The sequence below is a fragment of the Marmota monax genome, unplaced genomic scaffold (assembly GCF_021218885.2).
Source record: "Marmota monax isolate L192 unplaced genomic scaffold, Marmota_monax_Labrador192_F-V1.1 WCK01_AAM20220418_F8-fsc00019, whole genome shotgun sequence".
Classification (NCBI taxonomy): domain Eukaryota; kingdom Metazoa; phylum Chordata; class Mammalia; order Rodentia; family Sciuridae; genus Marmota; species Marmota monax.
Genome location: NW_026695242.1, coordinates 23,225,207 through 23,245,662, shown reverse-complemented (window position 1 = coordinate 23,245,662; position 20,456 = coordinate 23,225,207). Strand labels below are relative to the sequence as shown.

Below are 20,456 nucleotides of genomic sequence, written 5' to 3'. Positions count from 1 at the left end.
TTAAATACATGTATAAAACCATAGTAAAAAATACATGAATGTAAAATAAGCAAAGGCATCCCATTATTTAGAATTCAAATATGACATTAGTGAATTTTAAACCAATTTAGAGTACATAATGGGAATCAAGACACTTCATCACACACACAAGAATATATGCATGTTTTTACATGTGCACATAAAACTTCTTCACATATGTACATATGTGCATATGTATGTATACTTACCTAGGTACATGCATATATAGGTATGACAAAGCATAACAGGAAATGACAAAAAATTTCATCTAATATGAAATTTTAATTAATTAACAAGTAGTTGCTGAGGTACCTAGTTCCGAAAAGTTCAATTTAAAATTTAGTCTTTTAGAAAGAATGCTGTAATTAATTATTAATGTCTGTAATAGACAAAATGAATAAATAAATAAACAATCTTTATCAAAATTCACAATGAAATTACAAACTACAAAATTTCATTGTGAACTACAAATTTTCATGGTATAATAATCAATGATCAATAATATGATGTACATGTGCTTAAACATTCGTAAAGCTTTTTTTAGATATATTTATAAATGATAGTGAAGTTATACTAGAAAAAAGAAAAAAAAAAGAAATTAACCACAGCAATGAACAGTCACAAAATCAGCGCCTAATACCTACAGGAACTCCACCAGGTGGAACCTATATGCAAATTAGACATGAAAAAAATATAAATATAAATAATTACAATTACAACATACATAAAATGTACACTAGTAAGAGAGAAAAATCAATTTTTCCAATGTCTAAATTCACAACTTTTCTCAAAATACATGTAACATTTTTCTTATTATTGTGACATACATATTATGTAACAATGATATTTATTATAAGTATTTATTTAAAGTACCTAATATCTTTAAGAATATATTGAGTTTATTTCTAAGTAAGATATCTGTGTCTTGAAACAATAATACTTTATGGAAATTAACTTACATAAATGGATGAATGGTAAGTAAACAATTCTCTTTTTACCAGTCAAATGGGTGATCTCTACACTATTATTTTCTAAATGGAATTCAATAATCAGTTTTTAGTTGTTCTGACACTATAAACATGGCAGTCTCAGATCTCCTTTTTACACACCTTGTACATCACCTAGTACTAGTTTGAAACTATAATGTGGTAAGAGTCCTTTAAAAATCATAAATATGAATGATTCATAAATATTATGCATACAAATATAAATCTGTATATGTCTATGTGCATTTATACAAAAAAATAACCCACTGGCATAAGTGTTTTTTTTTTTTTTCTGTACTTTGCTTTTTTCGTTTTACTATGACTCTTAGGATTCTTTCAAAGTCAAAATCTCCACTGTGAAGAAAATCATAACTCTTCAATCCCTAACAACATTTCTTAAACTTTTGTGCTCATTTTCTAATTAATTGAAGAAAGAAGTCCAACTTGATTTTTGGACCTATTAATTCAAATTTGTCACTCCTTAGTATCTGCCCTGTTAGAGCTATTCTTAAAACAATTCATGGGAGCCTAGCCCTGCAGTGACCAATTCTGTTTTTACATTTGAGCTTAATTTACAATTTTATTGGTGATACTGGCCTAAGGTGACATGTCTCTTTCTTCTTAAACAGTTTGTCCCTATGCTGATTATTTTCACTAATTCTGGCTTTCATTAGTGTCAAGATTTCACCATGAAGCAATTTTTTTTTTATTGTAAAGAAAAACCACCTTGAAATATTCTTGTTAATGCAGATTTTTAAAGATCCTAGCAATGAACTAATGTATGTCACAAAAATAATGAATGTTTGGTCAGCAAAAAGAGATGATTCAGAAGAACGTAAATTCATCTTCAAACACATTAGTGACTATTTCACAGATTTATTCTATGCTCTGGTAAATTGAAATTTTAAGAAAATATGTGAGTTCCAAGTAGATTGGTTTCATAGCAATATGAGGAAGAACCATCTCAGAATTGAATTGGCCAACCATGGAATGGGCTATATTCTAAATTATGGAATTAATTAACTTAATATCATTATAATTTTTGAATCATATATTAGATATTATCATTTATTCAGTCATGTCTGAATTTATCATTAAATTGAAGAACTATTAAAATATATCAAGTGCTGAAAACTGTGGTAGTGTTCAGGATACATATGTTATTAACATATAGGACATTTTCCCAAGAAATTTAAACTCCATGAGGGAGAAAGACCCACATTACAAAGTTGGATGAGTCATAGAGACATGCACTGTGAGGGTGTTTGCAATGCAAATTGGGCAATGAATGCCATGAAAGATTTCTGTGTAAGGAAATGTCTAAGCTGAATTATAAAATCATACATTAAATATAAGCTATCCATGCTGCTCTGGATAAAAGAAGATGAAAGTTTTCAAAACATAAAAATATGTAAAAAAAAATTAGGTAAAACATAGCTTGGTGAATGCAGGGAACTACAAGTAATTGATAAATGTAGTGAGTAAAGCAGAAGTATCAGAAATTGAGGATGAAGAAATGTTCAGGATAGCAAATATAGAATGTACCTGAACTCGAAGCTTTTCCTATAAGGAAATATGTGTCATGAATGTGTATTTGAGGAAAACTCTGGTATAGATTTTCTATCAAGTCCACACATAATATGACTCTCACTAAGGGAATAAAGTACTCTGATTTGTACAACCTGGACCACTTTCCACTCATGCAGATAGGGTCAGTTCCACAAAGCCAGAAGACAACGATGGAAGAGTGGTCATGTCTATAGCCACTGCCAGACTTGAGTCGATCCATTGCCCCCAATGTGTTTTCTTTAAGAGAGTACCAACATATGGCATAAACTCCCCCTAATCACACTCTTGGGCCACTGTCATGATTTTCATTTTCACTGGGTAACACCATTATTTTTTTCCCCTATCAGTAATTATGTAAAACAGTTTTTAATTTATATTAATACAAAAGATTGCCCGGTGACTTAGCAAACCCCAAGTGAAACATTCCTGTTCTATTATATACTGAATTGCTGCAAACTGAAAAAGAACAGTTACTGAATTCGAACACATTTTTAAAAAAACATCTTTAGTATGGAATTAAATCATTATAATGATTTTGTATATCCTGTATTCTATAGTTTATGTAGCCATATCTTTGTAACATTTTTATTAAAACAACATAAATATAAGAATAAGTATTAACAAAACAAAAGGAAAAAATGCATATTTCACTTACATCTTCTATGTCTTTGTCCAGAGCTACAATTCTTAGAGGAGTGGTTAAATCTATATTGTCAGAAATGGTTGCTCCCACTGGGGCAGATTCAAGGATGTAGCCTTGATAGCTTGGCATTGTGAAATAGGGGCTCTGGTTGTTCTCGTCCAGTATTTCAATGTGTAAACTGGCAAAGGCAGGGAGGGGATGGCCATTGTCTTGCTCAGCCTTAAATAAAAACCAAAACATTTAAAAAATTGTGTTAGGATACCCTTCTTGTGTGACACTTTTCTTGCTGTATATATGGATTTTTTAAAACTAGTACCATTACAAAAAAAAAAAAAGAAATACATTAAAGATCCATTAAAAAACATAAATCAGGAAACAGAAGTACCAGGCTTATTGTTTGAGCCTCTATTTTCAATCCAGAATATATATATTTTTAAAAAATACTGCAATTAATTATTATAACATAAAGAATGATGACTGTTTAAACATAGGTTCACAGAACATAAGAAGTAAGGCATTTCAGTGCCTTGCTGATGAAATATTTAAATAAAAGGGAAAAAAAAAGGACTATAACCTTAACAAAATACCACACCTATTTTTGTCTTTTCCAAGTCTTCTTGTTTCACACTGTAGTCATAATGTTTCTGTAACCTCAAAATTCAGCTGTTGAAACCCTAACACCCAAGGTAAAAACATCAAGAGTTGGAGGTTTTAGGAAGTGATAATAGCAGAATCTTCATTAATGAAATTGTTGCCCTCAATAAAGAGGTGCCAGAAAACTCCTCTTTTCTCCTTCTACCATGTGAGACACAGCAACAATGCCCTTTGTGTGAAGAATGGGCAGTCACCAAACATCAAATCTGCCAGTGCCTTGATCCAGAACTGTGAGAAATAACTGTCCATCATTTACAAGCCTCATAGTTTATATAATTTTGTTATACCAGCCGCAACAGACTAAGATGAGCCTCAATTTATAATTTTATGTAAAATTAATAGATTAAAGATATATTTATTACCAATTGAAAGTTCTTAAAAGTATCCTATAAAGAGATAATTTCATCATAATATTTTAATAGCTATAAAATTTCAAATATTATTACAAGAATTATGTCATTCAATTATACCTGAGAAAATTATATTAATTTGTATGTATAAGTTTGCTTTCTTTTTAAATTTAAGAAATTTACAAAAATTTCACTTCTAATAATTTTTCTTAGGAAGTCTGTATATGACCATTCTTTGAATGAGGAAGCATCAAACCTAGACTCTGCTTTTCTGAAAAGGTGTGTTTTACTACATAGGAATCTAAAGATTTAGTATAAGAGAAGATTTTATCACCACTGGTTTCTAAAAAAAATCTCCTTTAATGGTTAGGAGAAAATAGCACTACAATTTAATAGTATATAGATTTATTGAAATGCATTCAACCTTTCTGTCATTAATTTATATCAATATGTTTTTTTTCCCCACTTCTAAAATAGTCCATTTGAAATAAGCACAAAGTGAAGGTCAATTTTTCTAATATTAAACACTAGAGTTTTTCTAGGTAAAAAATGACTTCCATAATTCATTTTTATATAGAGAAACTCTAGTGTTTATAAGTAATTCAGACCAATAGTTTTACTTATTTTTTTAATCCAGAGGAAAGAACTGAGAATATTTTTTACTTTTTTCTAATTGTGATTTAATATTTTCAACAATTAAGAAAATGGATAGCAAACCATAGTGTTGTTTGGTAAAACTGGTGACTTTGGAGCAATAAAAGTCACAATACATTTCACTTCTTATGATTATTCATACTTAAGATATGTTAACATATTGGATAGTAATTATTACTTTAAAAATATTGGATAGTAATTATTACTTTAAAAATAGGAATGAAATAGGAATTAGATTGTTCTAAAGAATCTGAGTTTTATTTTTCCTTTCATGTAATCACTATAGTGAAATACTATGACAGAATGCATCGACAAAATTTACATATACATATAAGTATTCTTATATTTCTGTTTTGATGTTGAATATTACATAGTTTGTATATTTAAATTAGTTTCTGGAAGAATGGCAAAGTCTTTCATGGAACCAAAAGTTTATGAGCTCCTGCTGAACCTTAAGAATAGTAATAGAAAAATGTGTGGCTTTCTCTGAAATTTTCACACATGATCATGTGTGCTACCGATACATCATTTTGTAGAGGACCTTTTTGCATCCAGCAGTTGTGATTAATATGTGTTGAATCATAGATATTCCTCTAGGAACTTCCTCTGCAACATCAGAAATTTTCAGACAGCTGAGCAGGACAAGAAATACAGTTTGGGACAAGAAACTATGTTTTTTTTTTTTTGCATGAAGTAAAAATAATTGTTCCAATGTGCAGTTCCAACTTGAACTGCTGAAAGCTGAACACTTTGCCTGATTCTTACAGATTTTTAGCAGCTCACACATGAAAGTCATTATGAATAGTGGGGTTTTTTTCTGTCTCTATTTCATGTGTAATTATTTTAATAGCCATCATGTCATGTCCAGGATATTCTTACCATGATATAAAAAGTCACAAATTTCATATTTCTCCGCTTACCCCAAAAAAAGGAACACAAATCAACAAGTTATAGTGGGTAAGGAGGAAAAAAGCCACAATTGTATAATAACAAAAGGAGCTTATATTATACATTCAGATAATATGCCATTAATTTTTACTGCCAGCTGTGAAGCCAAGAAAAACATACTGTTCTCATGAAGAAAACAAAGTGATTCAATGAAAGCAAAAAATAAAACTCAAATTAGATTATTTAGAACAATCTAATTCCTATTTCCTCCATCTTTAAAAAAATATCATATAATAGTCCAGCTTTTATTACCCTAAAAATAGCTCATTGCAATAATGCCTAATAGTTTTTAATTCTTACTCCATGTTTTTGGTTTATTTGAAGTGTTCCAGAGTGACAACTAGATATCCCTCTCCAAATACTATGTTCTTTGTTTTAAATTGGTTTTCATTAGTGTATTGTAGTTAGACATACTAGTGTGGTTCGTCTTGTATTATTAATACATAGATAACACATTTTGCTCCATTTGGAACACCAGTATTTGCCATTTTATTCCTCTTCTTCCTCACCAGTTTCTCTCCCTAATTGTTCTTTCTTCTATTTATTTATTACTCTTTAATTGGTATACTGTAATTATACATGAATGTGGAGTTCATTGTACACTCATATATGCACAGAACAGTATGGTCAATTTCTTTCCACATTTCATCCCTTTCCCATTCCTCCTCCCTCACCCTTCATTCCTTTCCTCTACTCCACATTATTCCCTCTACTTTCATGGGATTCCCTCTTGTCATCCATCCCTCTTATTTTTTATTCTTTATTTCTCTCTAGTTTCCACATATGATAGAAAACAAAGCCCACATTCTTAATCTCTATTGCGTTTTGTCCTTCTAGAGGTAAAACACATACTTCTGTACTGGTACAACACTAGAAAAATTAGCTTTATGTTCTATGCTGGGCAGCATGTAAGAAACACAAAGACCTTGGGCTGAGGTCCAGGTCTCATGAGGTATAAGTGACTACAGAGGAAAATTAACTACAAGTTTCTCATATATATAAAATGCAAATCAATATCCAAAAGTAAGATTAATGGGAAAAATTAGTGTCAGAAATAAGAGTAACATAAATACCTCTACTTGAAATAGAAATAAAATGTAGAACTTAAAACAAATTAATACTATTTTACTTACATTCTTGAGTGGGCCCTTCTATCAAAATTCTTATCTCGCCTTTTCTTCTGAATTAGGAAAGTTCTAAATATCTCACTTATTCTGTTCCATTGCAATCATTAGTGAATGACAGGAGGAGTATATAAAATAAGGACAAGTGAAACAAAGTGGTATTTTAAAAATTTAAGCTAATAATTTATTTCTGAAAGTCTATGATTTCCATTTGAACATTATATTTAAAAAACAGAATCATTTTTATTATTATTTTGGAGAAATTCTAGGCATGAATCCCACTTTTAGTAATGGGACCAAAATAAAACTAAAGCCAAAACTGCAGACATATAACAAGAACATTATTTACGTATCTTGGAGAGCAAAACATTGAAAGAGACAATTCCATTTTTAGTATTAAAACAAGTAAGTGTTGAAAATTTCTGAGTTCCTTGCAGCAGATAACTGAGATTACAGAATAACTATTTTCTGGCTGGTTAGTGGAAAGCAATTTAACAAATTCTGTGATACGAAATATGAAATGTTTTGACTAGATACAATAATTTTTAAAGAGAAAATGGGAAGACTATTAAGACAAGTAAGTAAATTCTAGAAAAGACACAATAAATCCGTTTTTCTTATGAAGTCAGGAATTATTCATTTTCTACTTAAAGAATTGACTTTTGGGGCTGGGGATGTGGCTCAAGCAGTAGCGCACTTGCCTGGCATGCGCAGGGCGCTGGGTTTGATCCTCAGCACCACATACAAATAAAATAAAGATGTTGTGTCCGCCGAAAACTGAAAAATAAATATTAAAAAATTCTCTCTCTCTTCTCTCTCTCTCTCTCTCTCTGTCTCTCTCTTTAAAAAAAAAGAATTGACTTTTTAGGTGTTCACCTTTGTTTACACTTAATTTTTTTCCATTTAATCATAAGCTTTAAAAATGTTAGTATTATGTTATCTCCTAACTTACATATCTAGCTTGGACCTTTCCTCTGAGTTATAGTCTATATCCAGCTGTATACTTAATAAATCAGATCGGATATCTAATAAACAATTTGTAAGCACTCCAAAAATTAAGTTTAGATTTCCCTTCACAAACCTGACCCAACCCATCTTTTCCATTTTCATGGTAGTTACATACAGTGACTCAGGCCACAAACTGTAGAGTCATCTTTACTCCTTGCTTCTTTTCACACCACACATCTAATTTATGAGGAAACTATTGATTATAAGATATCAACAGGATCTAAGTACTTCTCTCATCCTCCTAATACCACCTTCATCCAACCTACTATTACCTGTTACCTAGATTATTATATTTTCTCAGTCAGGTACTATCCTTGATCACTGTTCATTCTTACATTGCAGCCCAATGAGTTTGTTAAATAATAGCCAGATAATGTCACTTCTTTCCCTAATACCCACAACTGATTTCCAAACTTCCCAGGCCCTACAAGATCTGGCTCAGATTGATTTTATTATATTCATTTTCTTCTCTCTTAATGTACTCTGACTATATTGTCTTGGTGCTGCTCTACTGAACCAAGATGCATTATCACCTTAGAACTTTGTATTGGCTGTTTCCACTATTTGAAATGTGGTTCCCATAGATAGTCACATAGATTCAACACTTTTTTTTTTCCAACTTGGCTCACTTTGATCACCTCTTTATTTCATATTTGCACATCCCCCCTTTCCCATTGTTTTTAAATTGGTGAATTATAGTTGTACATAATAGTAGGATATGTGCATATTCATATATGTACATAATATAGTAATTTAATAATCTCTTTCCCTAATACTTATTCTGTATATCCCTTTTACCCTCTCTCTGGTCCCTTTCCTCTATTATATTAATATCCCTTCAATTTTTGTAAGATCTCCCCACCTTTCTTTTTTCTTTTTCTTCTCTAGCTTCCACATGGGAGATAAAATGATCCTTGACTTTCTGAGTTTTGCTTATTTCACTGAATATAATGTTCTCTAGTTCTATCCATTTTCCTGTAAATGACATATTTTTATTATTATGGCTGAATAAAACTCCATTGTGAATATACACCACATTTTCTTTAACCATTCATTCACTGATGGACACTTAGACTGCTTCCATAGTTTTGATATTGCAAATTGTGCTTCTATACACATGACTATGCATGTTTCATTATAGTATACTGACTTTAATTCTTTAGGATAAACACCAGAGTGGTATAGTTAGATCATTCCTAGGTTTTGAAGAACCTTCTTATTAATGTCCATAGTGGTTGTATTAATTTACGATCCCACCAACAGTGTAAAAGTGTTCCTTTCCCACCATAGCCTCTCCAGCATTAATTATTGTTTGTATTCTTGACGCCTACATTCTAACTGGTGCGAGATGTAATCACAGTGCAGCTTTTGATTTGCATTTCCTTAATTGTTAAAGATGTTGAAAAAATTTTATATATTTGTTGGTCATTTATGATTCTTTTTTTTTTTTTTGAAAAGTGTCTGTTCAGTATTGCTTCCCTTGTAAGATTAAGGATTGCAAGATACTGTCCTATGGTCCCTGATACATGCTAAAATTTCAACAAATAGTAATTCCTCTACTAATAATATTCTCAGGCATCTATTCTATAAAAAATTACCTTAAAAGTGTCTGTTTAGTTCATTTGAACTTTTATTAATTGAATCATTTGTTTATTTTTGGAGTTAAGATTTTTGAGTTCTTTAAATATTCTGAATGATTAATTGTCTTCAGAAGAGTAGTTAACAAAGACTTTCTCCTACTCTATTGGTTGTTTCTTCACATTCTTAACTATTTCTTTGCTATTCAGAAGCTTTTAAATTTGATTACATCACATTGATTGACTCTTGTCATTATATCCTGAACTTTAGGAGTACAATTGAGAATGTCATTGCCTGTGCCTATGTGTTGGAGTGTTGAGCCAATGTTTTCTTCTGGGAGTAGCATAGTTTCTGATCTAATTCCCAAGTCTTTGATCTGTTTTCAGTTGACCTTTGCAAAAGATAAGAGGTAAAGATCTAGTCTCATTCTTTTACATATGGATAAGCAGTTTGTCCAGTACCATGTGTTAAAAAGGTTGTCTTTTCTCAAAAAGATCCTTCTTCAAGGATCAGATGACTGTCTGGGTCAGTTTGTGTTTGTGATTTCTATTCTGTACCATTAGTCTCTATGTCTGTTTTTATGCCATTGCCATGAATTTTTGGTTACTCTGCAATATAATTTGAAGTCTGGTGTTGTTATGCCTCCAGCATTGCTTTTGGGGCTTAAAATTATTATCACTCTTCTTAGTCTTTTATTCTTCCAATTGAGTTTTAAGACAACTTTTCTAGTTATGTGAAAAATGGCATTGGTATTTTGATGGAGAGTACATTGAATCTGTATATTGCATTTGGTAGTCTGGCTATAATAAATATTAATTCAGCTTCTTCATGAATATGGAACGTCTTTTCATCTTCTTTTGTATTCTTCAATATTCTATAGTTTTCATTGTATAGGCCTTTAATTTCCATGCTTAGATTTTTTCCTAGTGTTTTGTTTTGAGGCGATGGTAAAAGGGGTTGTTATCTTGATTTCCTTCTCAGCAGATTTAGTATTGGTGTATAAAAGGGCTGTTGATTTTTGGATGTTGATTTTATAACCCGATATTTGCTGAATTTGTTTATTAACTCTAACAGTCTCCTGGTGGAGATTTTTGGATATTCTCTGTATAGAAGATCTTCATTTGCGAATAGTGATAATTTAACTCGTTCCTTTCCTATTATCATCCCTTTTACTTCCTTCTTTTGCTTAATTGCTCTTGCTATAATTTTTAGTACTATATTGAGTAGGAATGGTAAAAGTGGACATCATTGTCTTGCTCTAGATTTTAAAGGAAATGCTCTCAGTTTCCCCTATTAACTGTAATGTTGAATTTTGGTTTGTCATATATACCCTTTATAATGTTGAGGTGCATTCTATCCTGAGTTCCTTCAGTGTTTGTATCATGAATGGGTACTGTTCGGTCTAAGGCTTTCTCTTGATATGACTGTGATATTTGTTCTCAGTTCTGTTTTGTGGTAAATTTTATATATATAGTATCCTTATCTGGTTTTGTTATAAGGATGATACTGACTTTTTAGAATGAATTTGAGTGTTCCATCCTTTTCTATTTCATGGAATAATTTGGGAAGCACTAGCAGTTTTTTTCTTTAAAGGTCTAGTAGAATTCAGTTGAAAATCCATCAGGTCTTTGCCTTTTTTCTGTTGGAAGGCTTTTTATTATTACTTTTATCTCATTACTAGTTATTGGTCTACTTAGGCTTTCAGACTTCTCTTGATTCTATTTTTGCCGGTCATATGTGCCAAAAACTTATCTGCTTCTAGGTTTCCCAATTTATTGAAGTAAAAGTTTTCAAAATAGTCCCTAATGATCCTCTGGATTTCTCTGATATTTATGGTGAATTCTCATTTTTCATCTATAATTTTAATTAATGTTTTCTCTCTTTTCATTTTGGTTATTTTTGTTAAGGACTTATCAATCTTGTTTATCATTAAAAAGTACCAAATTTTCATTTCATTGATTATATATTTTTTATTCTCAAATTTATTAATTTCAACTCTAATATTTTAAAATTTTCTTTTTCTACTTGTTTTGGAATTGATTTGTTCTTATTTTTCAAGGGAATTGAGATGAATCATCTAGTTTTTTATTTGGAATTTTTCTGAATTTATTATGTAGGTACTTATAACTACAAACTTTCCTCTTAGAATCACCTTCATAGTGTCCCAGCGGTACTGATGTTTTACAACACTTCTTGTATGATTATAAGAATTTTAAAATTTGTCCTCTGATTTCTTGTATCACACATACACTATCCAAAAGTATATTATTCAATCTTCATGTGTTTATATAGTATTTGTAGTTTTTTTTGTATTGATTTGTAATTTAATTCCAATATGTTCAAATAAGATGCAATGATTTTTTTTAAAATTTCTTAGGAGTTGACTTGTAGTTTAAAATATGATATGTTTTGGAGAAGTTTCCATGATCTGTTGGGGAAAAAGTATATTTGGCTGCTATTGAATGAATTTTTTTTTTTTAATATTTATTTTTTAGTTATCGGTGGATACAACATCTTCGTTTTGTATGTGGTGCTGAGGATCGAACCCTGGCCGCACGCATGCCAGGCGAGCGCGCTACCGCTTGAGCCACATCCCCAGCCCTTGAATGAATATTTTATAGATATCTGTTAAGTCCATTTTATTTATAATACTTTTTAAGTCTTAAGAGTCTATACTGAGTTTATGTCTAGATGCTTATCTATTGGTGAGAGAGGGTTATTGATATCACCTAGTATTATTATACTGTGGGCCATCTGAGGCTTTAATTGGAGTAGTGTCTGCTTTATGTGATTAGGTGCACCAATGGTTTGAACATAAACGTTTACTATTGTTATGCCTTCTTATTGGATTTCTCCCTTTACCTTTATGAAATGACCATTCTCTCTTCTGATTAATTTTGGTTTGAATTCTACTTTGTTGGATATGAGAGTGTCTACTCCTGTTTGTTTTGGGGGTTCCATTTGTATGGTATCAATTTCTATCCTTTCACTTCATCCTGTGGCTCTCTTTACCTGTAAGGCAACTCTCTTACAAACAATATATAGTTGAGTCTTTTTTCCAATCCATCTGCCAGTCTGTCTTTTAATTGAAATGTTAAGAACATTTACATTAAATAATATTATAGAGAGATAATTTCTGCCATTTTGAATTATTTCTAATGTTTGATTTAGTTTAGCTTTTTTGTTATTTTTTTAGCTACTCTTCAAATGAGATTTGTCCATTTGTATTGCCTCAGGTTTGTTTTTGATTTTTTTCTGTGCGAAGTGTTTCTTGAAGTATTTTTTTTTGTAGTGCCTGCTTAATTCTCATGAATTATTTTAGTTTCTGCTTACCTTAAAAGTGTGTTATTTCGTTTTTGATTATAAAGGATAGCTTTGCTGGATATAATAATCTTAATTGGCAGTTATTTTCTTTCACAGTTAGGAACACATCATTCCAAGCCCTCATGGCTTTTAGACTTTGTGCTCAGAAACTGGAAGCCTAGCTTCTAAATGTGACCTGACAATTTTCTCTCAAGGCATTAAAAATTCTATCCTTGTTCTGGATGTTAGGCATTTTAATTTCAATGTGTTATGGAGAGATTCTTTTTGACATTGTCTATTTGGGGTTCTGAATGCCTTCTGTATTTGGATATATATCTCATTCTCAAGATTTGGAAAAATTTCTGTTAATATTTCCCTAAAGAGTTTATCCATGTCATTAGCCTGTGTCTCACAATCCTATTGAATCCAGTGATTCTTAAAAATGATCTCCTAATGTTGTCCTAGAGTTTTTGTATATCCTGATCATGGTTATTTTTTTTTTCTTTAATACAGTTTGAATCTTTATGGGTACCCATTTTGCCTTTCATCTCTGACACTCTTTATTCACGTTCTTCTCTATTACAAAGGCTCTCACACTCTTGTTTGTTTCTTTGGCTGTGAGGAATCCTTTTAGTTGAATACCATCCTGTTTGTTGATTTTTGATTTTATTTATTGCACTTTAGGTGTCTTGTTGGGAAAGTCAGTTGCTATGCCAACATGTTGGAGTGTTGGACTTATATTTTCTTCTTATAGGTGCACGATTTGGGGTCTAATACCTAGATATTTATCAGCTTTGAGTTGAGTTTTGTGCAGGGTGAGAGATAGGGGATAGATTAATTTTACTGCATATGGATTTCCAGTTTTCCTAGCACCATTTGTTGAAGAGGTTATATTTTCTTCAAGTATGTGTTCAGTGCCTTTGTCTAGTATGAGATAACTACATTTTTGTGAGTTTGTCTCTGTGTATTCAATTCTATCCCACTGGTCTTCTTGTCTGTTTTGGTGTCAATATTAATCCATTTTTGTTACTATAGATCTGTAATACAATTTAATATCTGGTATTGTGATGACTACTTCTTCACTTTTCTCGATAAGCATTGCTTAGGCTATTCTGTGCCTCTTGTTTTTCCAAATGAATTTCATAATAACTTTTTCTATTTGTATTAAGAACATCATTGGAAATTTGATTGGAATTGCATTGAATCTATATAGTATTTTTAATATAATATAATCTTTAATCTTTTTAAATATAATCTTGATCATATTAATTCTTTCTATCCAAGAACATGAAAAATTTTTCCATTTTCTAAGGTCTTCTTCAATTTCTATCTTTAGTATTCTATAGTTTTAATTGTAGAGGTCTTTATCCTCTTTTGGTAGATTGATTACTAAGTATTTTTTGTTGTCTTGGTGTTTGTTTGTTTTTGAGGCTATTATGAATAGCATAGTTGACCTAATTTCTCTTTCAATTGATTCTTCATTGTTGTATAGACATGCAATTGATTTTTGTGTGTTAATTTTGTATTCTTCTACTTTTCCAAATTCATTTATGAGTTCTAGAAGTTTTCATGTAGAGTTTTTTGGGCCATCAGCAAATGGGAATAGTTTGAGCTCTTCTTTTCCTATTTATATTCGTTTAATTTCTTTCATTTGCCCAATTGCTCTGGCTAGAGTTTCAAGAACTATATTGAAAAAAGTGTTAAGAGGTCATTTGTCTTAATCCAGTTTTCAGAGGGAATGTTTTCAGTTTTTCTCTATTTAGAATGAATTTGGCCTTGCATTAAATGCATATAGCTTTTACGATGCTGAGGTCATGTTCCTACTATCCTTAGCTTCCCCAGTGTTTTGAACATGAATGAATGCTCCATTTTGTTAAACGTCTTTTCTGCATCTATTGAGATAATCATGTAATTCTTGTATTTAAATCTATTTTTGTGGTTAATTACATTTATTGTTTTCCTTATGTTGAAATAACCTTGCATCCTTGGAATAAAACCCTCTTGATCATGATGTGCTATTTTTTCAATGTATGTGATTTGCTGGTATTTTATTAAGACTACTAGACACCCACATCTCAAAGCATTAATTTCTAGAATATACAAGAAATCAAAAAAACTTAACACCAAAAAACCCAAACAAACTAAAACAAAACAAAACAAATAATCCATTCAAAATTGGGCAAAGGAACTAAAGGAATACTTCTCAATCATGCTAAAAAATAAGAGGATCCCAGAAAACAAATGACTGAATGTTTTTGCTGATATGCAGATGCAAATTCACAATAAGAGGGGAGCCATAGGGAAGAATAATTACTTTAGATTAGGTAGAGGGAAATGAAGGAAGGGGAGAGGTTATGGGGATAAAGAAGGATATAGAATGAATCAGACATATTATCCTATGTACAAATATAATTATGACCGGTGGTATTCTATATCATGTACAACCAGAAGAATGAGAAATTATACTCTATCTATGTATAATATATCAAAGTCTATTCTACTGTAATGTTTAACTAATTAGAACAGATAAAAATAATAAAAATAATTTTTAAAAGAAGATATATGAATGGTCAAAAATAGATGAAAAATGTTCAACATCTTTAGCAATTAGAGAAATGCAAATTAAAACTACATTGATATTTCATTTCACACCATTCAGAATGGCTACTATTGAGAATACAAATAACGGGGTTGGGGTACAGCTGTTGGTAGAGAGCTTGCCTAACATGCACAAGATTCTAGGTTCAATCCCCAGCACAAAAAAAGGGAAAAAATACAAATAACAATAAATGTTAGTAAGAATGTGGGGAAATGAGTACACTTATACACCCATGCATTGCTGATGAGACTACAAATTGGTGCAAACACTCTGGAAAGCAGTATAGAGATTCCTTAAAAATTAGAAATTGACCCATCATTTGGCCTCATTATACCACTTCTCAGCATATATCCAAAGGAGTTAAAATCAACCTACTATGATGACACTGCCAGATCAATGTTTATAGCAGCTCAATTCACAATACCAGAACTATGGGGCCACCCTTGCTGTCCTTCAACAGATGAATAGATAGAGAAAATGTGTTATATATACACAATGGATTATTCATCAGTCATAAAGAAGAAAGACTTTATGACATTTGCATGTAAATGGATGGATCTGGAGACTATCATGCTAACAGCAATAAGTCCATTCCTGCTCCCCCCCCCAAAAAAAAAACCAAAGGTGAATGTTTTTTCTAATATATGTATGCTAACACAAAACAGGTACAGGAGAGAAGTACAGTGTCATAGACAAAGGGGAATAAAGGGATGGGGTGGGAATAGGAATAGGAAAGACGGTGGGATGAATCTGACATAACTTTCTTATGTAAACATATGAATACAGCACTGTGAATCTCCACATCATGTACGTCCACAAGACTGGAATCCTAATTTGAATAAGATATGCTTTATGTTTTTATTAATATTCAAAATAAATTATACTGTCATAAATAAAAAGAACAAATAAAAAAGACTTCCAACCAAACATTGTATTTGACTAATAATCATTCATTTCCAAGATTTGTTTTGTTTTTTCTATATATCTTTTTGTTGAATTTCTTGTTCATATCATCTACTGACTTCCTTAATTTATTCAGTTGTTTTTCTGTGTTCTCTTGTAATTCATTGATTATTTTTATAATAATTCTTTTGAATTCTTTATCTGATATTTCATCTACTGTAATATTTTGGGGGGTCAATTGCTAGTGAATTATGAACTTTAGAAAGTGTTGTGTTACCTTCCCCCTCCTATTTTTGTATTCCTGTGGTGGGATTTATGCATCTTTTGAAATAGATTTCTCTTCCATTTTAGGTGTGAATCTCTAGGGTACAGCCTTCACTTGCTGAGGTGTCCCTGAGTGATCTGGATTGAGACTCATCCTCCCCCATAGGTGTAGGGCATTGAAAGCCTTTGTGCTAATTCTGTTTTTGCTGTAACACTGAATGTCTATGAGTGAAACCTGAAGGCTCCTAATCATTTCTACTTGGGTCCTGGTTATTGGTTCGGGATTATGTCTCTTCTATTGTCCAATAATGTATAGCTGAATGTTAATGTTGTTGTTTCTGTGAAGCAAGGGACAGTGTCTTTTGGTTGAGTTTATTTCGGCAGAAGAGTCTCTGCACTGTAAATTTGTAGTGTTCTTGTAGCTTCCCAGCACCTTACAAAAAAAGTTGGAAAGAAACAATAATGATAGCTGAAGCAAACTATGTACAGCATTAAAATAAATACCTAGTGCTTACTATAATATATATAACACTATATACCAAAAAAAACCCAGGAATTTTGAATTCAACAACTACTAACAGGAAAAACAATAAATAGCTGTGAACTAGATTTAGCATTAAAAGAAAGAGCAGATGTCAAATATGGCATCTACACTACTAACTGCAACAACAGGAAAAGTGGGGGCAGGAGTTATATAAACCAGATAGTTGTAAAAGATAACAAAAATGTAGTTCATTAAAATAAAATAAAATGAGATAGAAGAGTAAATTAAAGTTTAGAATGTTAAAAATGTGAAAAGGAAAAAAAAGCAGAAGAGGTGTGACATGATGGTCATGAAGAAAGGGAAGAAAAAAATTGAAGAAAACAAAGTAAAGGAAGATAAAAAGAAGAGAATTTGGATGCTCATAGGAGAAGAAGGGAGAAAAAAATGAAACAAATAGATAAAAGGAAAACAAAAACAAACAGCTCTAACCCTTAAAAGATAAGGAAAAATAATTATAAAAAGTGCTAAAAATGAGAAAAACAGAAATATATATGAACCAGTCAGCACAGCAAGAACACCAAAAATGAGGTTTGGATCTTTAATGAAAAATGAAAGAATTGTCTCCAATGAAGTGGTCAAAACTGTGGACAAGGATGGATGGGAACTGCCTATTCCCGACTGTCCTTCTTTCCATTTCTTCTTGGGCTACAGATGCAGGAAGAGGGTCACACAAGGAGTGGGGTTTGTTATCCCCTTCCTCTTTTTCTGTTGCCTGCCTAATTGCTAACTAGAGTGGCCTAAAACTGAAGGTGGATGAAATAGCTCTCATCTTCCCTTCTCATCAGTACATGGTGGAATGGAATGGGAAATGTTGTCCATTGAAATTTTGTTGAGACAGACTAAAATGATAAAGTCCCATAGTGGGGCTACAGCAGAGTTCTAAGAAGGAAGCTTCAGAAACTGAGGCTTAGGTCTAATTAGGCCTTGGAAATTTTGGGGGTGATAGGAGCCCTGGAAAGTTTAGATTAACACAATCAAAATACCTTTAGGGCCAGGCAGCTGTCAATCTCTGCTGGGAGCTTGGATCTCAGAAGCCCCTCAAGAATTCTACTTATAAGCAGAACAGTCAACCCTCCAAGGGTCTCGCACGCTCTGTTGCCTGTGAATATGGCCATCCCAGGCTTAGTTCCTGAGTGTATTCACATCTGCCTTTTCACTTTCCCAACTTTCTTCAGCTGGTCAAGTAAGCCACTAGACTCAAAGGAAACTCAGTTGCATTCCCCTCCATTTTCCTGACTTGAACCCGACTGGATATGATCTTCTCTGTTCCTGTTTTACTCATTTTCTAAAACTAGGTTCACCCTAAGCCACATAGTAGGCACTTGCCAGGACCTTATGGCAATGTTTGTTATGATCCCCTGGGTTCCCATAGCAGCAAGCTGAATTGCAGCCTCCTCAAAAAGGCTCCCTGCCTCAATTCTCTGCTTACCAATTGGAAAATTCAGGGCACTTTTCAAACACCAGCTTGCTGTGCAACCTCTTGATCGATTTTAAGTTTAGGATGTTTTTCTGATCTATGGGTTTTTACATGACACATATTCTGGTGTTTCTCTGTTTATGTTATCCCTCACAGCTGCATTGAACCAGTGCTGTTGCCACTACTACTGACACTACCACAGAGCCTTGGCTCCACTGTAGTTTCCTGTCCTTTGTTTGGTGCACCAGATTTCTGAGTCTGTAAGAGACTTGAATCCACAAAGCAACTAGAAATGTAGACTTTCTATAATCTGCCCTCTTGAATCTCTGATTACCTTATTTTTAACACATCTTCCAACTGGAATTCCTAATGCACTTTGGTATTTTATATCACTTAGGAACTTGTAAAACATCACAAATATTTTTATTATATTTGTCACTTATTGCTAGTCCTTACACTAGAAAAAAACCTTCAAGAAATAAGAAATGTACTACTATTTGCTAATGTTAGTTTGCTGAGCTTATAACAGTACCTATATAGAGTAGACCCGAGTATAGAATACTGAGTGAAGAAATTCACTTTGCATACGGAAATAACATTACTTCAGTAAAAAACAATGATGTAATGGTAAAGTGGATTACACAGAGTGGTGTTTGTCCTTCAGGCTATATCCAATGAATTTCATGACTTCAGTTAGATCTCTAATATTCTTGAGCCACACATTAAGTCACAATAAGCAACAACTTATAAGACATATTGTTAAACATGTGACTACTATATAGCATAATGTATTCAAGATATTTATAAACACATCTTGCAAGAAAATCTCCTACTTAAATACTATTAGTATTATTACTGCTATTTAAATATAGTTTAGAAAAAAAAATTCTTACTTCAGTTGATACATATGAAAAAACTGAACACCAATTTTTAAGTTAACAATTTTAGTTTCCACCTTTTTTGGGTGGGAGGGGTATACCAGGGATTGAACTCAGGGGCACTCAACCACTGAGCTACATTCCCATCCTATATGGTATTATTTTTATTAAGAGACAGTGTCTCACTGAGTTGCTTAGCACCTCACTATTGCTGAGGCTACCTTTGAACTCCAGATCCTCCTGCTTCAGCCTCCCAAGGCATGTGCCACACACCTGTATCTACATTATCTTTAATTACACATAATTGATGGATTTGACATGCTAAGAAATACTTCATGTCATTGAATTTAAAATGAAAATAAGTATTATATTAATAAAACAGCAGGTTGAGAGAGATACAGAAATAATTATTTAATCTTCACAAGAATACTATTACATACTGGGAGAAAAAAAGTTATTTATAGAATGTCCACTAAAAGTAGATGTTAAAAGAGTTCTGAGTCATCGTACATTGGTGTTGCTGCTGTCCTTCAACATAAGATATAAAGCGACTGTGTGATTGAAATTCTTCTTTTCTCCTGTGTTCCCTTCCTGGACACCACACCCCTTGCTTAAATCTCATGCGGTAAAGCTTTCAATTTACAAAGAATGCAGTGTTTCAAAACTTCTTCTCCTAACACAGTATAGGCTGCGTGTTTCCAATCACAGAAGGCTGACTAAAAAACTGGCAAGTTCATCAAGCTATCAATGGTTTATGCATATCTCTTCATCTTTTTATTTCCAACTTAAAATTCAACTCTCAAACAACAGAGTGTTTGCTTTCATGAATTTAACTGGATTGTTCAATTATACTTTAACTCTTTCTTTCTTATTAGAAGTAAATTACATTTGTTGAACATTTTAATTTATCAGAGTAGATTTGTTAAAATATACTTAAATTTTCAACCAACTTATTTATTAACTGTATAACCAACTTATTTATTAACTGAATAATTTTAAAATAGGCAGACATTTAG

The 20,456-nt window shown here is 32.0% G+C and overlaps 1 protein-coding gene across 3 annotated transcripts in view; it reads right to left on the bottom strand.

The window, feature by feature from the left end:
* Positions 1-20,456, bottom strand: part of Pcdh15 (protocadherin related 15) — a 1,685,700-nt gene that overhangs the window by 323,943 nt on the left and 1,341,301 nt on the right. For all 3 annotated transcript variants that reach the window (XM_058578029.1, XM_058578030.1, XM_058578028.1), the window contains one exon: positions 3,229-3,435. In XM_058578029.1, coding sequence (XP_058434012.1) covers positions 3,229-3,435 — 207 coding nt within the window. The remainder of the gene's footprint in view (positions 1-3,228; positions 3,436-20,456) is intronic.